The 22,984-nt window shown below is 55.9% G+C and overlaps 1 protein-coding gene across 1 annotated transcript; it reads right to left on the bottom strand.

Moving 5' to 3' along the window:
- Positions 1-1,122: 1,122 nt before the first annotated feature.
- On the bottom strand, positions 1,123-22,486 carry KRT80 (keratin 80). Its single transcript, XM_052640729.1, has 9 exons — positions 22,187-22,486; positions 15,937-16,145; positions 11,381-11,441; positions 11,012-11,107; positions 3,385-3,549; positions 2,762-2,887; positions 1,914-2,134; positions 1,397-1,452; positions 1,123-1,287 (listed from the first exon to the last, which is right to left on the bottom strand). The coding sequence occupies exons 1-9, from the start codon at positions 22,484-22,486 to the stop codon at positions 1,253-1,255; spliced, it is 1,269 nt and encodes a 422-aa protein (XP_052496689.1). The 3' UTR covers positions 1,123-1,252.
- Between the last annotated feature and the right edge of the window lie 498 nt (positions 22,487-22,984).

The following is a 22,984-nucleotide window of genomic DNA, read 5'->3' as shown; positions in this document are numbered from 1 at the left end:
TCAGAAGTTCCTGGACCTGAGTGGACAGTGCCTTCTTCATGACCCTGCTGGCAGCAGAGGGGCAGACATGGAAGAGGAAGACGGGAAGGACCTCTGATCCACATGTGTGGGTGCAGGGGAGGGGAGGGCCAGGCTGCTTGGCCTGATGGAGGGAATGGAGACCCTCAGGAGTGGGACTCATGGGAAATGGGCCTGGGGTTTCATGGCAGGGGTGGCAAGAGAAGTCTCCAGGGCCTGGTGCATACCCATACCAGGTTTCAGGCTGGGAAGCATCTGGATGGGAGGCAGAGCGCTCAGACTCCAGGCAGGGTGGTGAACCCCAGGATGACAGAAAGGAGAAAGGAGGGTCCAGTTCTCCTGCCTGGTCTCCCCCACTTCCCACTTCCCCCATCAGGGAGTTTGTCATGGCAAGAAAAGCTTCTAGAAAAGGTGCTTGGGAGCTGGCTGGACAGCTGTCCAGTTCTGACCATGACCTGCTGGGAGGGACTCACAGGAGGAGGGGAGGGGCATGGGTGTCTGGGCTGGTCTCAGAGTTCTGGGCTCAGGTCCCAAACACCCAGGGAGCCTCCTCCCCTCACTCCCTAATACTGTCAGGTCTCCGGGAAGCCCAGGCAGTGCAGGAAATCCAGGTACCTCCCCAGGAACTCTGGATAGTGGAGGGTGCCCACGTAGTCCCCATCAGCCCCTGGTTCGAGGCTAGCCGGGGCTAGGGGAGTGAGGGCACTCACTATGGTTCTTAGTCAGAGGCAAGGCAAGACTTGAGATGTGAGTTTAGGGCAAGGGATGGGCAAAGGGTCGGGCAAAGGGTCAAAGGCAGCTTGGTTAGAGGCCCCTGTTGTGCGAGGAGCAAGGAGGCGGAGGCAAAACCCCAATTCCAGTTTACCCAGGCAGGAAGACCTCTGGCCAGGTATTGGAAGGGTGGACTCCGAGTGACTTTGAGTAACTGGTGACAGTCCTGTCATACCCCCGCAAAAAAACAGTCACTGTTTTCAACCCTCTTCTCCATTCAGGATCAGGTTTGCCTCCCTTCCCAACCTAGAGGCTCCAAGCTGCTTTCTGGAGTCTAGCTTTATGTCCTTGCTGCTGCAGGGAAGTGGCCTGGGGCTCCTGGGGTATGGACAGCAGCATTACTCTGAGACCTCGGACTCCTGCGAGAGAAACTTTTCTGACATTTCGGTGATTTTGATCACAGGGCCTTTCTTGTTCTTCTTTTTCCGAGAGGGAGCTCTTGAGAGGCTGGACTTGGAGACAGCTACAGGGAACATAAGGGGTGGGGCAGGGTAGGGGCTGGAGGTTTGGGAGGCATTTAATATCATGCCTTTAGGGCCATGATCCGCCCCCACCCCCACCCCACTGTCCCCCTCCCACCATGGGTTCTTGGGGCAAGCAGGCTCACCAGTTCTGCATCTGGCCTGCACAGCACTGACCACAGTGGCTGAGGGCATGTCCATCCTGTGGGAGGAAGAGATGGTGGTATGTGAAGGGAACCTGTGGCTCAGCTCCCCTGGGATTAGAGGCCTGGGGATTGGCAGGCAGAGGCCAATTCTTGGCTGTCCCTCTCAGCTCTGGGCTTCCCTGCTGTGTGACTTTGGCTAGCCAGCTCTGTCCCCTCTCCCCTGCATGAATGGCTATCCCTTGCTGAGCACTGATTGGTGGCAGGTATTTGCACACGGGATTGTATGCACAGGTGAGGCATACTTATCATCAGTCCATTTTCCTGATAGGAAAACTGAGAATTGAGTAAATTGGACTGAAGTTCCAGTTTGTAAGTGGCTGAGCCCAGGACATGGCCCAGGACATGAACCCAGGCCTGCCAGGCTCACTGCTGGGTGAGGGGGCGGGTGGTACTGGCTTCCCGTGGGGCTTCCAGTCCTCCCCTCTCCCAGGCCCACCCCACTGGCCCTGCTCCTCACCGGCTCTCCTCGCCCTCCATCAGCTTGCGGTAGGTGGCGATCTCGATGTCCAGGGCCAGCTTGGTGTTCATGAGCTCCTGGTATTCACGTAGCTGCCGCGCCATGTCCTTCTTGGCCTGCTGCAGAGCGTCCTCCAGCTGGGCTAACTTGGCCTTGGCATCCTGAAAGGCCAGCTCGCCCTGTTCCTCAGCCACCTTGATATTCTCCTCCAGTTTCAGGCACTGAAAGTTTGGGAGGGCAGAGAGAAAGAGGGGTCAGTGAGCAAGGAGGGAGGGAGAGAGCGGGTCAGGGCCAGGAGCCCGCTTCTGTCCTTGGTGGGAGTGTGCATCGGGATGACTCGGCACGGCGTTCCTGGGCATGGTAATGGAGTGCACCGCAGCAAGAGGCCATTCAGTTAGACCCAAGGAGACACTTTCCCAAGGCTACCAAATATGGCAGGGCTCCACAGGAGCCTGTCCCAGCTGTCCTTCCAGGATGGCACTTCTCTGAAGGCTCGTCCTGTCTGGAAGCTGGGGCTTACGCTTCCCTTTGCTTCTCTCCATAGAGCTGGGGAGAGGCGGGGGGCTCTGGGTGTGTGTGTAGGGGACCCTCCAACGTTCCAACAGCCCTGGCCAGTTTATGGAGCACTTTTACCGGCCAAACTCATGTGGTCCTCAGAGCTGTCTAAGGACAGATGAGGAAATTGAGGCACAGGGATGCTAAGTGACCTGTCCAGGCTCACAAAGCCAGGGCTCACATCGACACAGCCTGTGTGAGTGTATGTGTATGTGTGTGTGTGAAGGGTATGAGAGAGCATGTGTCCCGCACTCTGCCCTGCTCCAGCCCAGGTGGGTCTCCCAGACACTCACATGGCTCTTGATGGAGAGGATCTGCGATCGGAGCTTCTGGATGCGAACGTTGAGGTCAGCGATCTCAGTGCGGCTGCTCTGGAGGCTGTTCCCAAACTCGGCCGAGCAGGCAGCCCGTTCCTCCAGCTGGAGGCCGGGGAGGGGGTGGCAGTCAGGGGAGCTCACTGTGTCTCCCTGGGACCCCCGGCCCCTCCTTCTTCCTCACCCTTGGCTACATCCCCGCCTCTGTGGCCCACCCAGGCCAGCGTCTCCCTCCTTCCCTGCTCCCGCCCCCGCCACGTCCATCTCAGGATCCCTGTCTTGGCTGCCCTGGACTGAGCCCCACGAGCTGTGCCCACACGTGGGCTGGAGTCACTGGGTGGTAGCGCCGCCATGAGCTTCTGAAGGGTGCAGACTGTGGCTTGCCCCTGTCCCCGTCACCCCTGTGGCCCGGCACACCGCTGGGCTCTCACATTCTCCGTCCCTGCCTGTGAACTCACTGCTGTGGGCTCCATCGCCCCTGTGTCTCCCCATTCATCTCTCCTGGACTCTCAGCACCCAGAGCTGCAGGCAGCCTTAGCCATCTCCGCTGCTGCCCATCTTGCCCTGGTTGCATCCCCCCAGTCTGCCTGCCAGCACCAAACCTGGCTCCGGGAGTACGCCTCGGCCTCCTCCAGGCTGCGAGCCGCGATGGCGTCATATTGGGCCTTCACTTCCTCCACGATGCCGCTCAGGTCGATGCGGCAGCGGCTGTCCATACCCACGGTCACTGACACATCCTTCAGCTGGGCTGCCAGGTCCTTCAGCTCCTGACGGGGCACAGACATGGGGGCTCAGGGCTGGTGGGGGGCCCCAGACCCTCAGCCATAGTCCCCATAGTCTCTTCATTCCCTGGTGGGTGGAGGGCAGGCTTCTCTCTGTCTCCCTGGAGAGATGATCAGAGGGTACACGTCCCCCTGCCCTGCCTCTGCAGCAGCTTGCACTCTTGAGAAGCAGTCCCCCAACTCCCAACTCACCCACCTGTCAGTTTTCCTCTCTGATTTGGCAGGAAGGCACTGTTATCTCTGGAGGCCCACCTGCAAGCCTAATTTCTCTTCAGTTCCCACCATCCCTCCCCACACTGTCCCCTTCACCCCCAACATACACACTGCTTTAGGCTCCCAGGGTGGGCCTCCTTCCTCCTGGCAGAGGAGGAAAGGGCCCAGGACGTCTGGGCCTGAGGGCATTCTATCATTAGGCTCAGTGCTGTGCAGCTTGGCCTCCCAGGATGGGAGTTCCTCGAGGGCCTGGCTGAGGCATTTTCACCTCCAGGACTCCGTATCTGGCAGAGGAGTGTCTCTGCTGAATGCATGTGGGAGTGGAAGCCCGTGAGTGATGAGGGCAGGAGGGGACCAGAGGCTGACGATCCTGCATCCCTGCTCTCCCGCCAGCAGCGGAGGCCCAGGTGACTTCTGGGTCACCCTGGAGACTCACTGCCCCTCCCTGTCTAGCTGGGGGGCTTGCCCACCGCAACTACAGGATTTAGCCTCAGTAATCTTTGTCTTGCTCTCCTTTGGGATCCTGCTTTCCCCTCCTTTCTGTTCTCTTTGCCTAGAAAATGCTAGCCTGTGTCCTCAGAGACCTCTGGAAGGGGTAAAACTTCCCATTTCCCTGGGGGCTCCTGAGAGACCAGGCGGTGTGTGTGCTAAGTGCTTTCCAGGCATGTCCACGTCTCATCCTCACCAGGCTGGCTCAATTGTCAGCCGCAGACTACAGATAAGGAAGAAGCTGCGGCACCCAGAGTTGGTGGAAACAGCTGTGAGGGCGGGGCTGGGCCCAGAGCTTGGCTGCTCCTGCTAAGTTCCCTTACAGGGGCAGGGACAGGAGCTGAAGCCCCACATATGCTTCTGTCATGCCCTGCAGTCCGATAGCTTTCCAGAGTGAAGGCTCAGAGGTGTGTAGCAAAGCCAGTGGGGACAGGGGTCTTTGGAAGGGCTGCAAGGTGTCCCTCCAGGGTCCTGGGCTGCTTCTCCTGGAGGTGCTGATCAGTAGCTCGGTTCTGGGCGGGGCTCCATGTGGAAAGGAGGAGTGGGTGGGTGTAAGCAGAGTGTCCGTGGCCAGCATTGTACAGAGTGAGTCAGGTGGCTGAGGAGCCTGACAGACAGGGAGAGGGGCCAGGCACCCAGGGAGGCATGGCGGGGCTCAGCTGGGGGACGGAGGGGTGGGATATGGATGCACAGTTACTACTGCTGGTGTTCACAGTTCATCCTCGACCCTTACTTCAGTCATCGAGATTTGGTCAGTGTTCTCATTTTACACACGTATATATATATACATATATATATATATATGGCAGGGGGAGCTGTTTGTGTGTGTTAGGCGCTCAGTCGTGTCTGACTCTTTGCTGCCCCATGGACTGTAGCCCTCCAGGCTCCTCTGTCCATGGAACTCTCCAGGCAAGTATACTGGAGTGGGTTGCCATGCCCTTCTCCAGGGGATCTTCCCTGGGTCTCCTGCATTGCAGGTCGATTCTTTACCTCTGAGCCACTAGGGAAGCCCTATATAAAATTTTAAAATATATAAAATTAAAGAAAACTAAAAAAAGACCTTTTTTTGTTTGATTCAGGATCCAAACAAGGTTTACGCACCGCCATTGGTCCATATGTCTCTCTTATTCTGTAGATACTGTCTTCATCTCTCTCTCTCTCTCTCTCTTTTATTTCCCCCCTGTCTTTTTCTTATTGAAAACCTCAGGTTGCTTGCCTATAGTCTGAATCTTCCTGATTGACCCGCATTCTGGTGTTTAGCATGCTCCTCTGGCTTCTCTATTTCCTGAAAAGGGGCAATTGGATCAGGAGGCCCGGTCAGGTCCAGGTTCTGTTTTGGGCTCATGACTGCATTCCAATCTTGGTGTCTGACTCTGGGCCCCCTCCTGACCCTCATCCGTCTTTTTGCTCCAAGAAGCTGTGGCTGAACCTCTGGAGTCTAGACCTGCAGAGGCTGCTACTTCTGACCTGTGGCTGGAGACCATGGGGGTGGGCAGCTGCGAGGCCTGCAGAGGAAGCCCACCCCTTCCCTGTCTGCTCACCGCCTGACCCTGCCCACTAGCGTCCCTGGTGATCAGGATCGCCTCCTGGAAAAGGAAGTTTGAGCAGTGGCAGGCCACCTGTCTCCACCTTGGAGCTGGTGGGACCCTGAGCTCAGTGGCCAGCTGTCCTTTAGAGGGTCTCCGGATGGAGGGTTTTGGTTGATCTTCAAATACATCTAACAGAGATCTCTGAGCAAGAGCGGGGGAAGACCACACCCCCTGCCGGAATACAGGCTCATGCTCCGCCTCTGCTTCCTGGGGCCCCACTGGAGACTGACGTTTTCCAGATGGAACTGACATCCCAGCTGGGGCTTGGCAGCAAACCAGTTTCAGGGATGCAGCTTGGGTCCTCCTTGGTCACCATGTGCCGGGGGTTGGCAGGCATGGGAGTGTTTCAGACAAAGTTCTCCAGGGACATTTCTTCCCCAGGCTTAAGGCGGCATTTGTTGTGGGCGAGGAGAAGGCCAGGGCACTGTCAGAGCACTGGGCACTATAGCAGCAAAAGGATGGGCGAAACTCGGCTGGTGGGGCAGCCTCAGGTCCTTTCTGGGAAGAGCCAGTGCAAGCACAAGCATGGTAAACAGAAGCAGAAAGTGGAGGGCTTGGATCGTCTGCAGACCTGTTCAGACATGCTGGCCCTGCCGGGCTGCAGAGGGCATAACAATGCTGACTTGTGTGGTGCGGGATTGCCGCCGTAGCGGGGTGGGGGTGGGGGGAGCTGGAGAGGATGTGCATCTCCAAGCTGGCAAGAATTAAGCTGATTCAAGTTTAGAGCTTTTCTTAGGAGCCAGAGTCTGAGGAGGCCTCCGTCTGTGTGACTACTGTCATCGTGGCCCCCCCAGGTCAGGGAATATGGTGACCGAGGGGTAACAGTACCGTTCAGTAAAATGTAGTGTTCAACGGCACTGGGCTCTGAATGATGTCACCTTTATTAGCTGGGTTAACCCTGGCCAAGTCCTTAAACTTAGCTAGCTGAGCCTCAGTTTTCTCATTTGAAAAGTGGATATAATTATGGAATTGAAATCAGCTGGCATTTGTTAAATACCATGTGCTAGACACTGTTCTAAGTGCTTTAGGATATACTCGCAAAATAAATCCTCACAACGGGCCAGTGAGCTAGGTACTATTGTCCTCCCCATTTTACAGATGAGGACACTGAGGCATAGAAAAATAAAGGAACCTGCCCAAGTCCATATAATCATGGAGCCAGGATTCAAATCCAAGCCGCCCCAAAGTCTGTGCTCCCTACTCTATAGGTTTATTGGAAAGATTAAATGAGATTACACCTGGAGCGCACTCAGCCTGGTGCCTGGAATATAGTGGGTGCTCAATAAACAACAGCTGGGAAACTATTGGTGTGATTGGAAAACGTGATGGAGCTGGGAGGAAGTGTCCAGGGCTTGAGCAGCCTGTTCCTGGAGTGGCCTCCTGGGGCACCATGAAGGCAGGCACGTAGCCATGCCAGGTCCTTTCTGTAGGGGTCAGTATCCCGGGAGGTGTGCTGGCTGCAGGGGCTTGTTGGTAGATTCCGTAGCTAATCTCCCTGGAACCAGAGTTTGCAGGTGGGGCAGGTGGCCTTCTGGCTGGATGCAGCCAGGCCCCAGCGCACTTGGGAGCTGGGGTGAATCCTGGAAGCTGAGTGGGGTGGGAGCCCCAGGGTGCTGTCACCGGTCAGCATTCCTGGAGGTGAGGGGAAGGGGTGTTGCCCAGGTGGTTGCAACGTGTAGATGAGGCCCTGAGCAGCCTATAGCCACCGGCTTCTGGGAAAGGCTTTCCATAAATATCCCGACCTGTGTGTGTGTCTTGGGGAGAGGGGAGGGCTGTTTCCTGGGACCCTGGGGTGGGCTATACAGCAGTGCTTTTCCGGTATCTACTCCAAAGTTGAGACTAGTGCCTGGCCCTCCCGGGGCTGCTCGCATCCCACCATGTTTTCTTCCACCCGAGGTGGCACGGCTGGCACCTTTCTTTACTTGGACCAGCTCTGTCCGATGTGGAGCCACTAGCCCTGTGAGGTCGTGAGCACTTGAAATGTGGCTGGTCAGAGCTGAGATGAGCCGGAGGTGTAAAACACACATCAGATTTTGAAGACTTACAATGGGGAAACGTGTGTGAAACAGCCCATTCATCTTTTTAATAATGATTACTTGGTGAATAATCATATTTTTGATATATTGGCTAATAGAATATATTAAAATTATTTTTTTCTGTTTCTTCACTTAAAAAAAAATGTGGCTCCTAGAAAACTTATAATTACCTATGTGGCTTGCAGTATATTTCTACTAGGCAGGGCCAGCTTAGAGAACCATTGGCATGGGGAATCTTTATGGGTCAGTGTTGCCCTCTCAGCCTGCGGAGGTACCTCATGTCAAGACACCAACTTGCCACCTCGCTGCCACCCAAAACAATGATAACTGCGATTGTTATATATATATATAATATATGCATTATATATATAATGTGTAATAATAAAATATTATTTTCTACATTATATACCATATAATCATATTTTATTATTTTAATTAATATATTATTTTATATTATATTAATATGTTAGAAATAAATAATAAAATATGATTATATAGTATACAATATAGAAAATAATATTGTATTATTACACATTGTATATAATGCATGTTATATAATATATACTATAAATATGCTACATTACATACATTATGTTATATGATAGTATCAATATAATATGGTAGTATCAATATAATATAGTATAAATACAATGTGATATGATATAATGTAACATAATAGAATGTGTATGTACTAATTGGGTCGGGAAGATCCCCTGGAGGAGGGCCTAGCAACCCCCTCCAGTATTCTTGCCGGGAGAATCCCACGGACAGAGGAGCCTAGCGGACTGCAGTCGCTGGGGTCACAAAGAATCAGACACGACTGAACATGCGCGCATGTGTAATAATGCACTCTTGCATTCACTGTGGCCCCGTCTCCACAGCAGCCCTCCAACAGCACCCTGCCTCCGCCTCCACCAAGGGCTGCCCGTCCTGCTTAGAATAATGTCCACACCGCATCCTGGGCCTCTGGCCCTGTGTGACCTGGCCCTTGCCCACTCTGCCTTAGCCACAGCTGCCACCTTCTCTCCCTGCCAGGATCACATCATTCCTGCCTTAGGTGTTTCACACAGCCCTTCCTTCTGCTGAAGCCTTTTCAAGTCTCTGCTGAGTTGGATCTTTCCAGGTTGGGGCTTCACTCTCTTGGGCCTCCTCAGAGACACACGGCCCCAACCATTCTAGCACTAAGGCATGGCCCAGTTTCTTTGCATACCAGCAACTTTTCCCCTCCAAAATGATCTTGTCCAGACATGTTTATTAGCCTATCACCTGTGCCCTCTTAGCTAAATTGTGCTCTCCTGAAGGCAGGAAACTTGCCCGCCTGGCTCCCATCTGTGAGGTCAGTGCCTGGCACCTAGCAGGCATGCTATAAACATCTGTTAAGTGATTTACCCCATCACAGCATGATGAACCTGCTACTATCACTCTCCCCATTTAACAGATGAGGAAAGTGAGGCAGAGAGGAGAAATAACTTGCCCCGAGTCACAGAAATGAGGGGAAAAAAAAAAAGGTAGAGTCAGGACTGGGGCCCAAGGGCTGCCAAGTCCAGATGGAGCCGGCAGCCTGCTGTGGGGCGGGGCCCAGAAATTCAGCAGGTGTGTCTTCTCAGTGCGCAGGTGTACGGCTGGCTATGCCCAGCCTCCTCAGCCATGTCTCTACACCCATAGGGCCTCCGCCTGGCCCTGGGTCCCTGAGATGTTGGCGAGCAGGATGGGCTGGAGGCCCTGAAACTGCGGCCCTGCTGACGTCTGCTGGTTGGTACCAGCCCTGGTGAGTGTGGGCAGAGGAAGCTCTCACCCACTTCCCAAGCCACTCAGTGGGCACGGTGCCCTGGTGAGCCCCTCAGGGCTTGGGCTGGCCACGGAGGACCCTGCCGGGGACAAGAAGCATTTTGGGGTGGTCTGCCCATGGGGGCTGCCTCCCTAATGTTAGCAAGGGTTGGGAGGTTCTCTCTTCTGCTCCCTCCCACGGCTGCACAGAGGTCTCAGGTACACGTGTAGCCATGAGGCCCAATCTCCCTCTCCACATGGCGAGGCCCTAAAGCCCTGGTCAGCAGCCCTTCAGGCCACCTGAGCAGATCTTTCTGGTTGCAGTGATGACTTTGACCCTTGCTCTGCCCTGGGCTGCATTGCCATAGCTTGGCACCAGAGGCTTACAGCATACAGGCTGCTGTGCCCTGTCACTCTTAGTAATGGTCCTGCCTGCTTGTAGCTGAATCAAAGCATCACCCCATCAGCCTCCTCACCCCCGAGAAGATGGGGAATGTAGAGAGGAGAACACACATCTCAAAGGAAGCCCACGAGACAGATGTTGCCAAGGGGCAGAGTCCAGAATTCATCTGCTGGTGGCACTGGCTGTGGGACAGGCCTTGCTGGGCTACTGTCCCCCTAGGGAGAGTGAGGACCTAGGGACAAATGAGAATGTGTCTGGGGGCTCCTCTGTCTGCATTTACTCGGACTGAGATTTTTTTTTTTTTTTTTGGCCATACCACATGGCTTGTGGGACCTTAAGTTCCCTGACTAGGGATTGAACTCATGCCCCCTGCAGTGAAAGCAAGGAGTCTTAACCTCTGGACTACCAGGGAAGTCCTTCCTGAGTCATTTTTGTCTGGCAGAAGTTTGTATTGTCTGATTACCAGAGAATCTGTCTATAAATCTTTCCTGTATGATCCCCAAATGGGGGAGGGTACATTGCAGGCCTACAAGAGCTAGAGCTGTGGGTGTTTGCAATTTAAGCTGCAGGGATGAGAGAGAAATTAGATCAATAAGAACTACTGTTCAAAGCCTCCTGGCTCACTGCTCCAAGGCCACTTCCTGACCCTGCCCTAGATGTACCTGGGCCCCCTTCATGCCCCAGTGCTCCCCAACACACGAAGGTGGCGCTTTCCCTGAGAGAGGCTTTGTGGGAACCTGCCATGCTCCACGAGATGAGTGACAAGGGGACATGTTGGGTTATGGACTGCAGCACACAAGGGGTTTAGGAAATTGTTGCATCTGTGGCCAGCAACAGTGAGCGCCTGCTGAAGTTTCCACGACCCACTGGACACCTTTGCCTCCCCTGCATCCCTTTCCTGGGGACCAGTTGGCTTTTGGCTCAGCGGGACCCTGGCCCCATCTTCTCACCTGCTCATAGATGCTTTTCATCAGCTCCACAAAGCTCTGCAGGCCTTTTAACTTGGTCTCCAGTTCTGTCCGTCGAAGACATTCTGCATCCAGGTCCTGGGGGTGGGAGCAGTGATGAATGATGGGAAAAGGAATGGAGGGGTCCCAGGGCAGGGGTATGGTAAGGGGGGACTTTGCTTCCTGAATATGATGGGGGAAATTCGCAGGGGAGACCTGGCTCAGAGCCTTGGAGGAGGGTGGGGATATGTGCTTAGCTTTCTGCCTGTGGTCTTGGGACTCGGCCTGTGGGGCCTTTGTTTGGGGATCGTGAGCAAAAGAGGGCAGAGGGTCCCTGAGGAAGGAACCCATGGGGTGAGCTGGGGAGGCTACCTTCTTCAGCTGGACGAAGGTGAACTCCATGTCCGTGCGCTTGGAGATCTCGTCCTCATACCTGGGAGGTGGGGAGGGAGGAGAAGGGGAGCCAGGGACACACACAGAGCCTGCTCAGCTGGATGTGGTGGACTTGGCAACGGTTTGCTTAACCCTCCTTGGGTGGGGCTTGGGGCCTCTGCAACCCCTTTGCTGCCTTGTGGCAGTTAGAAAAAAGTGGTCCCTTCCTTGAGGAGGATGAAGCTCCTTGTCTCTATGACATGTCCCCTCTCCTTCCTGATACCCTACTGTTGGCTCTGGGGAAGCAGGCATCCCGCTCCCCACGCTTACTCCTTCCTGATGACCAGCCATTCCTCTCCCAGGGGCATCTGCCCCTTTCCTGGCTCTGCTCCACATTCATCTCCTCCAGGAAGCCTCTCCTGATTGCCCTGACGTTTTGTTCCTTTATCTTTATCCCATCTCCTCCCCTGAGAGTCTCAGTTTCAAACAAGCTGTGCCTTTTGTAGTGTCTGCTCCAAGCATCTTGCTCACATCCTAACTCCTCTCCTAACTCCACGCTTCCCCGAAGCCCCACGCTTCTCCCACTGCTTTGCTAGACAGCAGGACACCATGCCATCTTCCCTCTGGAGAGAGGGTAGGAAGGGCATGGGTTTTGCAGTCAGATGGGCCCCCCAACATGTTTCAGGGCAAGAAACTCCTCCCCTCCCTTGTCTATTGGGGTGTGCACGTGTGCACGTGCATGGGTGCGTGGGTCATGGGGGCTGAAATTCACCAGCACTCCAAAGCTGTGTTCCCTCTCTTCTCAGATGTGTCTCCTCCCTACACATGTGATGAGATGTGTCGAGTCCACCTCGTGTTCAGAACCAGGACACTGCTGGGTGGGGAGATGGGATCCCTGGATCCTTGACCTTACCCTCTGGGCCCCCTGCCCCAACCGACATGGGATTCTGTGGCTTCCTGTTGCCTTCCCTCCTCTCTAGGGAATGCCTGAATCATTGGAGGCTCTAATTACAGCCGCCTGCCTGCCCCAGTCCCTGACCTCACAGAAGGGGCAGCATCACCCATCACCCATGTCAGGTAGCTGGACCTGCCACCCCCAGGCCTTCTCTTTCACTAGCCTCCCAGAGGGACTAAGGGGAGCAGACCCCAGAGGATGAGAGCCCGCAGAGCACTCAGCTCCCTGAAATTCAGTATGTGGGGGTCCACACTCTCCCTTGCCACTGTGGTCTTCCAGAGTCTTTGAGGGTCCCTGAGGGTGCAGGCTGTGGGGACAGGGTGGTGGGGTGGGTCAGGGAGTCTGGTCTGTAATCTGGAGCCAAGGCAAGCAAAATGCCTCTCCTGTGACCCTCAGAGCCCCCAGCCAGGGGTGTTCTCTTGGTCTTGTTTCACAAATGAGGAGATGGAGGCTCAGAGAGAGGCTTGGAAGCTTGAGTCATGTGCTGGTTAAGAATGGGGTTCCAGAGCCAGACTATTTGGGCTCAAATTCTGGCCCTCTTGCTAACTAGCTGTATGACCTTGGATAGGCTCCTTCTATGTGCCCTTGTCACAATAATGTTGATTTCATGAGGATTAAATAAATGAACACATAAAGTATTTACAAAGGTGCGTGACACCCGCTAGAGCTACTGCTATCATTATCACCATCCTCTCCAACATCAGTGTGGTGGCTCAGATGGTAAAGAATCCGCCTGCAATGCAGGAGACCTGGGTTTGATCCCTGGGTTGGGAAGATCCCCTGGAAAAGGGAATGGCTACCCACTTCAGTATTCTGGCCTGGAGAATTCCACGGACAGAGGAGCCTGGTGGGCTACAGTCCATGGGGTCGCAAAGAGTCGACACAACTAAACGACTTTCACTTTCACCAACACCATGTCCCAGCTCAGCCCCTCTCTCTCAGAGTTTCCAGAAAGAAACCATGGGGATCCTCACTGCAGAGGGAGTGAGCAGGTCTCTTCACACTCCTCACAAATGCTCAGGGCTGGGCTGACATGAACAAGTTTCCCTCTGGAATCTGGGGGCCTCGGAAAAATTTCCTGACTTGAGGTCGGGGTCTGGGGAGCTCCAAGCTGGGAAGCCCAAATTGACTGGCCCTCCCCAAGCAAGCCCTGTGTCTAGGTTCTTCCCGCTCCTCTGGATAACAGAGTTCTGCCCGCCTGGGAACGGGACATTGGAGAGAGCTGTCCAGTGGGAGCCCTCTGACGTGCCAAACCTCCCCTTACCTCTCACTGCCCTTCTCAGCTTTCCCACCTCCCTTCTCATTGACTCCATTGCATTTTAATCCCAGTTCACCCCCAGACAGCTTGCACAATTGTACACAACACTGAATCACTTGGTATGTGGCCTTGGGCAAGTTGCTTCCCCTTGCTGGGCCTCTGCTTCGTCCCTAGTAAATAGAGGGGTTAGCCAGCTGATCCTTGGGGTCCCTGCTACATCAGAGCTTCTAGAAGTCTCCATTCCTATAGAGGCTTATGCAACACCATGTCCCCCATTCATTCCCAATCCCCTGCCTGTATGCTAGCCGCCAGCTCCCAAACCCATTCTCAGCTCTTTTCAGCTGGTCACACCCGTACCCTCTCCACCCCCCCCAAACTTGTTTATTTCTAGGAGTTAAGCTGATCTCATCGGCCTTGTAGAGGCAAAGTACACCCCTCCCTGTCAGGGCTTGGCCTGGCGTCTCCTGGCTTCTGGGGGCCCCAGGCTTTGCACAGCCAGGCTGCAGCTTTCCTGGCTCTGGCCTGCAGACCCAGAAACCCTCCAGCCTCACCTCCCCCCGTTCAGTGGGCTCCCTACCCAGAGAAGGGGAAGAGAGGCCGTGAACCTAAACAGCAAAATCAGGCAGCAGATGGAAACCAGGCAGTGGGCCAAATGAGGGGGCTGAGCAAGATTAAAACAAGCAGTGTTTATACAGAACTTCCAGTTACAAAGTGCCTCCACGGATGCGATCCGGCTGTTCTCCTGGGAGTAGCTTCACACAGTAGCTTGCCAGGTGAGGGATGGGACTTTGTACTCATCCCTCTGTGTGTGACTAAGGACAAGCCCCCACCCTCTCTGGGCCTCTGTTTCTGTCTCCATAAAAGGAGAATCCAAGTCCCCACCCAGCTCTGCTATTCTCTGATCCTTTGTGGGCCAAGAACCTGCTAGGTATCAGTGAACTGAGTCTTGGGTTCTGGCGCACCAATGAGATTTGCCTCATTGCCGTCAGAATAGGCAGTCTAATTCCCTGCATATTTCCCAAGGACCTGGGAGGGCAGGGTAGGGGGAGAAGTGCCCCCCAACCAGGTCAAGGAGGGGCCCAGCCAGATCCACAGATGAGGAAACTGAGGTCCCCAGAGAGGGAAAATCTTCCTGTGCGACCATTCCTTCCGCATGTGGTCTGAGCGGGGGAGGCCACGCAGAGAGGCCGCGGGCAAAGGCTGCGCCACAGTCCAGGACTCCTGACAGGCTGCCTCCGCCCTCCGTCTTGGGAGGCTTTGGGCCTCACCTCAGATCGCAAGGCTTGGATCTGGCCTCAGTCCTGCAGAAGGTGGGTGCTGCTTCAACCTCACCCTGTCCTTCCTTCTTTCTGGCTGGGGGCCTCCAGCAAAGAGACCAGCCTCTCTGCTCTGGCCCAGCTTCCTTGTCTTTGAAGCCCTGACGATTGTCTGGTCAGAGAAGGTCACCTCTCCTCTGAGCTACTGAATTAACTGGTCTGCCTTTCTAGACTGGCTAATTCAGTTCAGCAAACTGCTGTGTGCTGGGCATGGAGCCTTCTTGAGAGGGCAGAGGAGTGGCCATTTTTAACCTCTGGTAGCCATGCCAAACTCCTGGCTTCCTCCTCACACCAGCCTTAGCTTGGTATCAGCCATCACCATTCCCACTCCCCCCAGGAGGACACTGAAGTTTGTGTATGAAGCAACTTGCCCGAGGTCACAGAGATGGTGAGGGGTATGGGCAAGGAGTAACCCCCTCCCATGGGGCACAGTCATACCCAAGCCCAGACCCTTAACCACTAGGCCGTACTGCCTGCCACCTGCTTGTCCCCCCAGTCTGTGTTTTCCTTGTCTCTCTAGACCCCAAGCCTGCCATTGAGGTCAGGCGTGTCTTACCTCTAGGCGGCTGCTTCTTTATGTGAACAAAACTCATCATTTCTGGCCCTTGCCTTCCCTTACCCCCTTCCCTTTTCAGCTCAAGAGAGATCAAAATCTCAAGCTACAGCCAAAGCAGGAGCTCATCTATTGCTCTCGCTAGTGACACAATTTCCCATGGACTTGGGCGCCAGGGGAGGGGGGAGGGGACAGGGCTGCGATGCCCAGAGGCTAGCAAGAGCAGCGTAGCTCTCCGCCAGCATGGCACTGCTTTGTTGTAAGGGTCCCTACTTGGGATGTAGCTGTAGATCACTGCCTTGTCTTCCCAGTACCTAGAATACTGCTAGCACGTTGCAGCTCTTTAGTAAGTAAGTATGGACTAAAGACTGGTTTTTCGAAGAAGTTTTCTCTTTTTCTGGCCTGGTGCTCCCGGACGCTGCCCCCAAGCGTGAAGGTTGGTTCCCCCCCTTGGCCCTCATAGGGCACCCCTACCTGATCCGGAACTCCTCCACTTTCTCCAGCACCTGCAGCAGGTTGGCCTCGAGCTGGCCCCGCTCCTTGCTCACTTTGCACAGCTCCTCCTGCAGCCGGCCTTGGTACTCCTCGTAGAGGTGCCCAAGGTCAAAGGTGGCCGAGTCCTGGCTCTGCAGGAAGTGCCAGCGGGTCTCCAGCAGCTGGTTGCGCTGCTCTAGGGCTTGCACCTGGGAGAGCAGGAGGGTGGCGGTGAGAGGGCCAGGTGTGGCCCAGCCAGTGCCACCCACCCCGCCGGAGGCCTCCATGGGACATGGCAGCTCATCTACTCAAGAGGCACCCACCTGGGGCCCTCACTCAGCACCTTCAGGTGGCATCTCCAATTACTGATTGTTCAACTGCAGATGGTGCGATAAGGGGGGGAATCCGAGAATCCCAGAGAGGCACAGCCAATTAGCCACGGTTTCCTACAGGAGGGGCTGGACCAGCGAGATGAGGGAAAAGGGACCAAGCTATGAATGTGCCCACAGATGACAGGTTCTCCAGGCTGCCTGGGGCTTGGGTGGGAGACCCCAGGGAACGTGGGGTGTCAAGAGGCCTGTCTGTCGCCCACCTCGACAAGCCTGGTCTCCTCTAGCTTTGGAAACAGCATGGTAGGGCCTGGTTAGTTCTTAAATGCTAATCCTCCTAACATCCCTGGACTTGAGATCTGTCCAAGCCTCAGTTTCCCCAGCTGGAAGTCAGGAATGATGTCACTTGCTCTGCCCACCTGCAGAGAGAAAAACCTGGGGAGGTGCTTCAGAGCAACAAATAGCAAATGCTCCTGTGGCCCGTGCTATGCACGAGGCCTTGTTCTACGAGCTGGACATCTTTAACTCAAACCCCCAAACGATCCGCTGGGGGAGGCATTGTTATCAGCTGCACTCTACAGATGACAGGGCACAGGGAGGGGAAGTTACCCTCCCAAGGTCACACAGTTAGCAAGCAGCAAGCCTAGGGGTGGAATGCAAGCACTCTGAGGTTAGAATCTTTGAGCCACTGCCCCACAGGCCTCTGGTCTGCTGCAAGTTCTCTGCGGGCCCAGTTGCCCTTGCTGGGCTGGCTTCTGCCTCTAGCTGGGGCCGGACTTGCCTGAGGACAAAGCCTGGGAGGGCTCTGGGCCCAGGGCTCCCCTGAAACTCTGCATCCTTCACGCCCTCCTACTCAGACTTCTGCAGGGATTTGCACGGTTCCCACCCCAGCCACCGGCAAGCAGGTGGGCAGAGTCCCTCTTGGGTTCTCTTATTTCCTCCATCCAGTTCAGCCCCGTGGAGCTTGGGAGTCCCCCTCCCTCTTCTGCACCCTGCCTGTCCTCTCCAGGCCCAGCTGAGCAACATTCTCCTTTCTACCATCCCAGACCCCACTCCATGTGCTCCCAGCACCCCGCTGTAGGAAGCCTTTCTTCTTCCCTCCGACATCTGACCCTTGGTGTATCTGCTTCTCGTTGGTCCTCATCTACCACCCTCAACATCAGACTGAGAGCCATCTGCATGCCTCTTGGGATGTGGCTAGGGCCACTGAGGCAAGATGGGTGGCTGGGGCTGGGCTCCCGAATGGGGCAGGCTGCGGTCATGAGAGCATTGTGACAACCAGCTCAGTGATGCTCCCTATGGCCACAGTGAGTAGCCGAAAGTCTTCCCATCCACTGCTGGCACCAGCTCCCAGAATCACTGCCCGAAGGAGCCAGAACCACAGACAGGAGCCTTTTGGACCGGCTGGTCTATACTCTTCATTTATCAAGGAGGAGATGGGGACCCAGGGCAGTCAGGTGACTTGTCCAGGCTCACACGGCAACTCCGTGGCCCAGCTTCTCGACAGGCCCATCTGATGGCGGCTGCCTACTCTGGACCGTCGCGTTCACGTTCCTCCTGAACCTGGGTGCCAGGTGGGCTCTCGCCCTCTCTGTCTGCCCTACCCACATGCCCGGGTTTCCCTGAGATCTCTGATGCCCTGGGGGAGGCCCCTTGGACACTTGCAGGAGACGACATCTGTGGCAACACTGGACAATGGCATTTGAGGGCTGCCATTCCCCTCCTTAACTCCCATTTGTACTGGAAAATTCTGCTTGAAGCCGACTTTAAGCCAACAGTGCGCAGTCTTCGCAGCCAAACAGGTTCAGTAGGGATGCGGTCAAGAGGGTTTCTGTCCTACTTGAGTGTGTGAGGGATTGCTGGGGTGGTGGGAGGTTTCTGCTCACTCCACCTGCCCTGTGTTTTGACAAGTAGGAGCCCTGTGTTTATATTGAGGGTAGGGTGAGACAAGAGATGTGAGGCTCCCTCCTCCACCCGTAAGCAACACCAAACTCTTTAGACCAGGAAGTCCTCCCCGTAGACTTCCTTCGATACCCTATGCTTCAGTACTTGCCTGCTGGGAGACGGTATGCATTTGGCCAGCCAGTCTAGTCAGAGGGCATTTTTGGTTGCAGGGGGAGCAACTACTTGGGGGAGTTGCTTGTTGTCTCAGTGGGTGGGGATGGGAACTCATCCCCCACCTAGAACCTTCCATGCTGAAAGGCTCCTCCCTCTGGGAACAAAGGTGAGGGAGGGCCGGAAATCCCAGTACCCTGTGAGGTGCCAGCTTCACTTCTTTCAACCTGTCAAGGCTGCCAAGCACTCCCCTCTCATTCCTCTTTCTGTCTCTTCTGGCTGACCCCCTGCCCTTCAATCTAGGCAGCAGCTCTAGGAGCAGCCTAGGAGAGCAAGCCCCTGGTCTACCTGCTTCCCATTTTACAGATGAGGAAACTGAGGCTCAGAAGCACAGAACTCACTGTGGCCCAGCTCCAGGGTCGTGTGCCTTCTGGCTCAAAAGCAGGCCCAGAAGAGGGTGGAGAGAGATGTGCTTTCTGTTGGGGGGAACTGAGCAGGCTGGGCTGGGCTGGGGCCCTCCTGAGGAGGGAGGCTGACTATCTGGGGGGCTGCATGTGCCAACCCATGGGCCCACAGCCCAGGCTGGTGAGTGTGCAGAGTGACGCCTCTGGTACTTGCAGGTCCTATTCCTCAGGAAGTGGGTGGTGTCAGATCCCCTGCCTCCAGCCCCAGCTTGGCTTTGCCCAGGAGCTTCAAGGTCTCTCTATGAGGAAAGGCTGTTTTGTGCTTTCCTGCATGCAGGCAGAGGGGTGGCCCCAGGGGCTTCCAGAGGCTACACAGGTCAAGGGAAGACACTGTGCCCACCCTTTTGGGTCCCTTCCCTACAGCCTCCTTAGGTGCTTCTGGCAATGCTTCCTCTTGTCCCATCTCCACCCCCTCTGGTGTCTGCAACTGAGGGCCCAGCCTACAGCCTCTGCTGTTGTCAGCACGGCCCTCGCGCTGCCCCCTTGGCCTCCTTTCCTGCTGCTGCTTCTGCTCATCCTCCTTCTTCATGGCTTCAGCTGTACTAGTCTCTTGACTGGCATGAAGTCAAGGCTACCCTTGGAGCAGGAGCAGAGCAGGGAGTTGGAATCTGAAGCACAGAGAGGGTAAGTGGCTTGCCCAAGGAAACACAGCCTGCAAGTGAAAGAATAGTCACTGCTCCAGGGCCCCTTGGGGGACTCCTGTGTGTCTCCTTGCCAACCCTTTTCCTCTTCCTCCTGCTCTTCCTTAATGATCTCTGATTTCTCTGGGTGCCTCAGAAGGCCCAGGATGGAGGGCCACCCTGACAGTCTCTTCTCTTTGCTTAGAACCCTACCCCTGCACTGGTGTTGGCATCTCACCCTGGGCTCCTGCAGCTCTTTCCAGCTCCATGCTGTACCCCTACCCACGAAGCTCCTCCAGCCCATCCTCCAGCAGGGCCCTTCCCTCCTTCTTCCCAGGCTCCTTCCTGCTTGCATGCGTGCTAAGTCGCTTCAGTCATGTCCAACTATCTGTGACCCTATGGACTGTGTAGCCTGCCAGGCTCGTCTGCCCATGGGATTCTCCAGGCAAGAGTACTGGAGTGGGTTGCCATGCCCTCCCCAGGGGATCTTTCTGACCCAGGGATTGAACCCATGTCTCTTATGCCTCCTGCATTAGCAGGCGGGTTCTTTACCACTGGAACCACCTGGGAAGCCCTTCCTGCCTGGCAGGGACTACAAGCCCTAGGCTGGAGTTCTCTGGGCTGGATCCCTGTATGGCCTTTTCAATATAACAAAGAAAATACACCTGGTACCTGGTAAGGGCTTTCTATGTGTTTTTCAGAAATGATCCCATTTGATTCTGACAAGCCCATGACACCAATGTATACTGAGGCCCAGAGAGGTTAACTAATGTCCCTGAGATTACACAAACGTGAGAGGTGAGGCCAGGATTCAAACCCAGAAATGTGACTCCGGGTTTCACATTCTAACTTCTGCTTGCTTCCACTTGGGCCCTCGTGGTCTTTTCAATGAGGGATATGAGTGAATAACAGACTTTCTCCATAGAGCTGGTGGATCAGTTGGGTCTCCTTGGGCAGAGCTCCAGTGATCAGGATCCCCAAGGGGCTGGCACCCCCAGTTCGCTGTGTGCCACCATGGAGAGCACCGGTCTCAAGGCCAAGGCTTGAACTGGGGGTTGGGAAACTCGAGTTCTTCTAAAGACCTTTGAGGGCATTGTCCTGGCTCTGGGAACAGAACCCAGACCCCTTGGGCCCCTCCCTGTGCATACACACCCGTCCTGTCCCCATGGCAGAGGCACAGGGTGATATCAGTCCTGGCGTTCACGAAGAAAAGCCACCCATCGAAGCCAAATTACATAGCTCATGAAGCATTCCTTTTAAGGGATTAAGCTGTGTTTGGAGAGGAGGTGGTTCTGCAGGGACCTGCCTCCCTCAGGCAGCGGGCTCTTCTCCTAGGGTGGACTGCCTGGCAGTCTGAATGCTGTGCGGCCACCGGGGGTGGTGGAGGGAACGCTCCACCTCAGGGGACGGTTGTCCTCCAGCTGTCACTCCCCCTACACACCCCCACCCCAGGCACCCCAGGTGTGGGTGCAGGAATGCTGGTCTGTGCACTCGGATGTGGGGCGAGGTGGGGAGAAATGACTCCCATGTCAGAGGCTTTGTGTCTCACAGACCTGAGTTCAAGTCCAGACCTTGCTGGTTGTGTGACCTTGGGGAACGCGCTTTGCCTCTGGGCCGCTCTGTCTCCCCATCGGCACGGCTGGGGAACCAGCCGTTGTGGAGTGCTGGGCAGTGGGGGCAGAACGCCAGCTGGGGCTCCAGGTCTGTTACTTCATTCCCCCTGCCCCCCTCGGTGAGCCCCCACCTAGTGGAGGACACCGACCATGTGTAGAGGGACACAGAGGCAGGGAGAGCAAGGGGCAGAGAAGGACCCAGCCTGGGGCAGAAGGAAGGGGCAGTGAGAAAGCTGTAAAATGGGCACAGAAGTAACTTCTTTCTTAAGGTGGAGGGAAATAGAAATAGATATGCACTCAGCACAGTTCCTGGCACAGGGTAAGCAGTTAATCAACAGCAGCTGTTACTATCCATTATTCTCAGTCAGGGCAGGAGGGAGCAGAGCTGGGAGGGCTGGTCATGGGAGGTTTCTTGCAGGAGGTGAATGAGGAGCAGGTTTGGGAGGTGGACAGGACTTCCTCAGAGGTCTTGAAGCCCCTGCCCTGGGCCAGAGCTTGACACCAGTGGCCAGACCAGAATGCTGGCCACGGCAGTGGGTCCAGAAAGTGAGGTGCGAGGGACTCAATCACTCTGCTCTGGTCGGGGCATGGAAGACTGGCTGACCGCCTGTTTCAGACTCGCAGCACCCATCCTCCACATTCCTAGTTCCTGAGGAACCACAGGTGTACCCCATGCCTCTCAGCTTCCTTCCGGCTGCCCCACATGCCCTCTTGCCCATGTCGGCGCTTCTGACCCCGGGAAGCTGAACAGATCCAACGGCCTGGACAGGAAGGTGAGCCCTGTCCGTCCACCGTGGAGTCTAACTGCAGCCCATGCCTCCAGCAGCTGTTCCCAAGAGGGGGCCTCCTCTTGGTCACACTCTGAGCCCCTCCCTAGTCCCTGCCTGCGGGGAGGGTGACCCTAGGCCGTGCAGCGCGTTATTATCCAGACACCCCTCAGAGGCAGGCCATCCTGGTGTCCTTTTCTCTCCCATGTCAGGATGGCTAGGGACTTCCCCCTTCTGTTTCTCTCTTCTCAAAGCTAGGCCTCGAAGTTGGCAATGCTGGCTTCCCATTGGCTGGGCTGGGGCGGGGGTGGGGCATGATGCTGGGGGGAACTACAGAGCTTAGCCACCTGCCCCAGCCCGACTGGCCTTAGTTTGGGGACCCCTCCCCCTAGTTCTGCTCACCTTGCCAATCAGGGAGGCGAATTTATCATTGAGGACCTTCATTTCCTCCTTCTCGCTGTTCTTCTGCTGCTGGATGGCTGGGTCCATCTTGAGATCCAGGGGTACCAGCAGGCTGGGGTTCACGGTCACCTTGGGGACGGTGCTGGCTGTCCAGCAGCCTGTGAGGCTGTGGGAGCTGAAGCCCGGCCCGGGGGCCCCGCAGCTGCTCCATCCGGCGGTCGCAGGCCGGGGGCTGTCCACCGGGGTCACCTCACAGCTGCTCAGGCTGCTGAAGCCAACGACGCAGGAGCGGCAGGCCATCACCGCCCCCGGGTCCCAGAGCGCGCAGGGCGCAGGGACCGGCGAGCGAGCCTTTGCGTGGTAGCTGCGGCTTGCTCCCGTCGCAGGCAGGGCAGGCTGGGGACTGAGGAGGAGACACCTGTCGCACAGTGCTCATTAGCTCCACGAGGGCGGGACGCCTCCCCTCCCAGCCAGACCAACCTGTTAGATGATGCGGCTCCCGCCCCTCCCCCGCGGCACCATGTACCCATCTCCTCCCCGGGCAGGAATCTACCAGGCTGAGGGGGCTGCTCGTTGTCATTGGCCTCCCAACCAAGCTTGGCCTGGCTCCAGGGGAAGGGGACATGGGCTGGGCTGGGCTGGCTGGCTGGTTGGCCGTGGGGAGGTAGCCAGAGGAAGGACAGATTCAACAAGGAAGAAGAGAGAGAGGGCGAGAGCAATGCCTCTCACCGCAGACCTCATTGCATACCTGAACGCTGACGTATCTAGGCTTACATACCTCTGGAAAAGATGAGGCAA

The sequence above is a fragment of the Budorcas taxicolor genome, chromosome 5, assembly GCF_023091745.1.
Source record: "Budorcas taxicolor isolate Tak-1 chromosome 5, Takin1.1, whole genome shotgun sequence".
Lineage (NCBI taxonomy): Eukaryota > Metazoa > Chordata > Mammalia > Artiodactyla > Bovidae > Budorcas > Budorcas taxicolor.
This window is presented reverse-complemented; position numbering and strand designations above follow the sequence as displayed.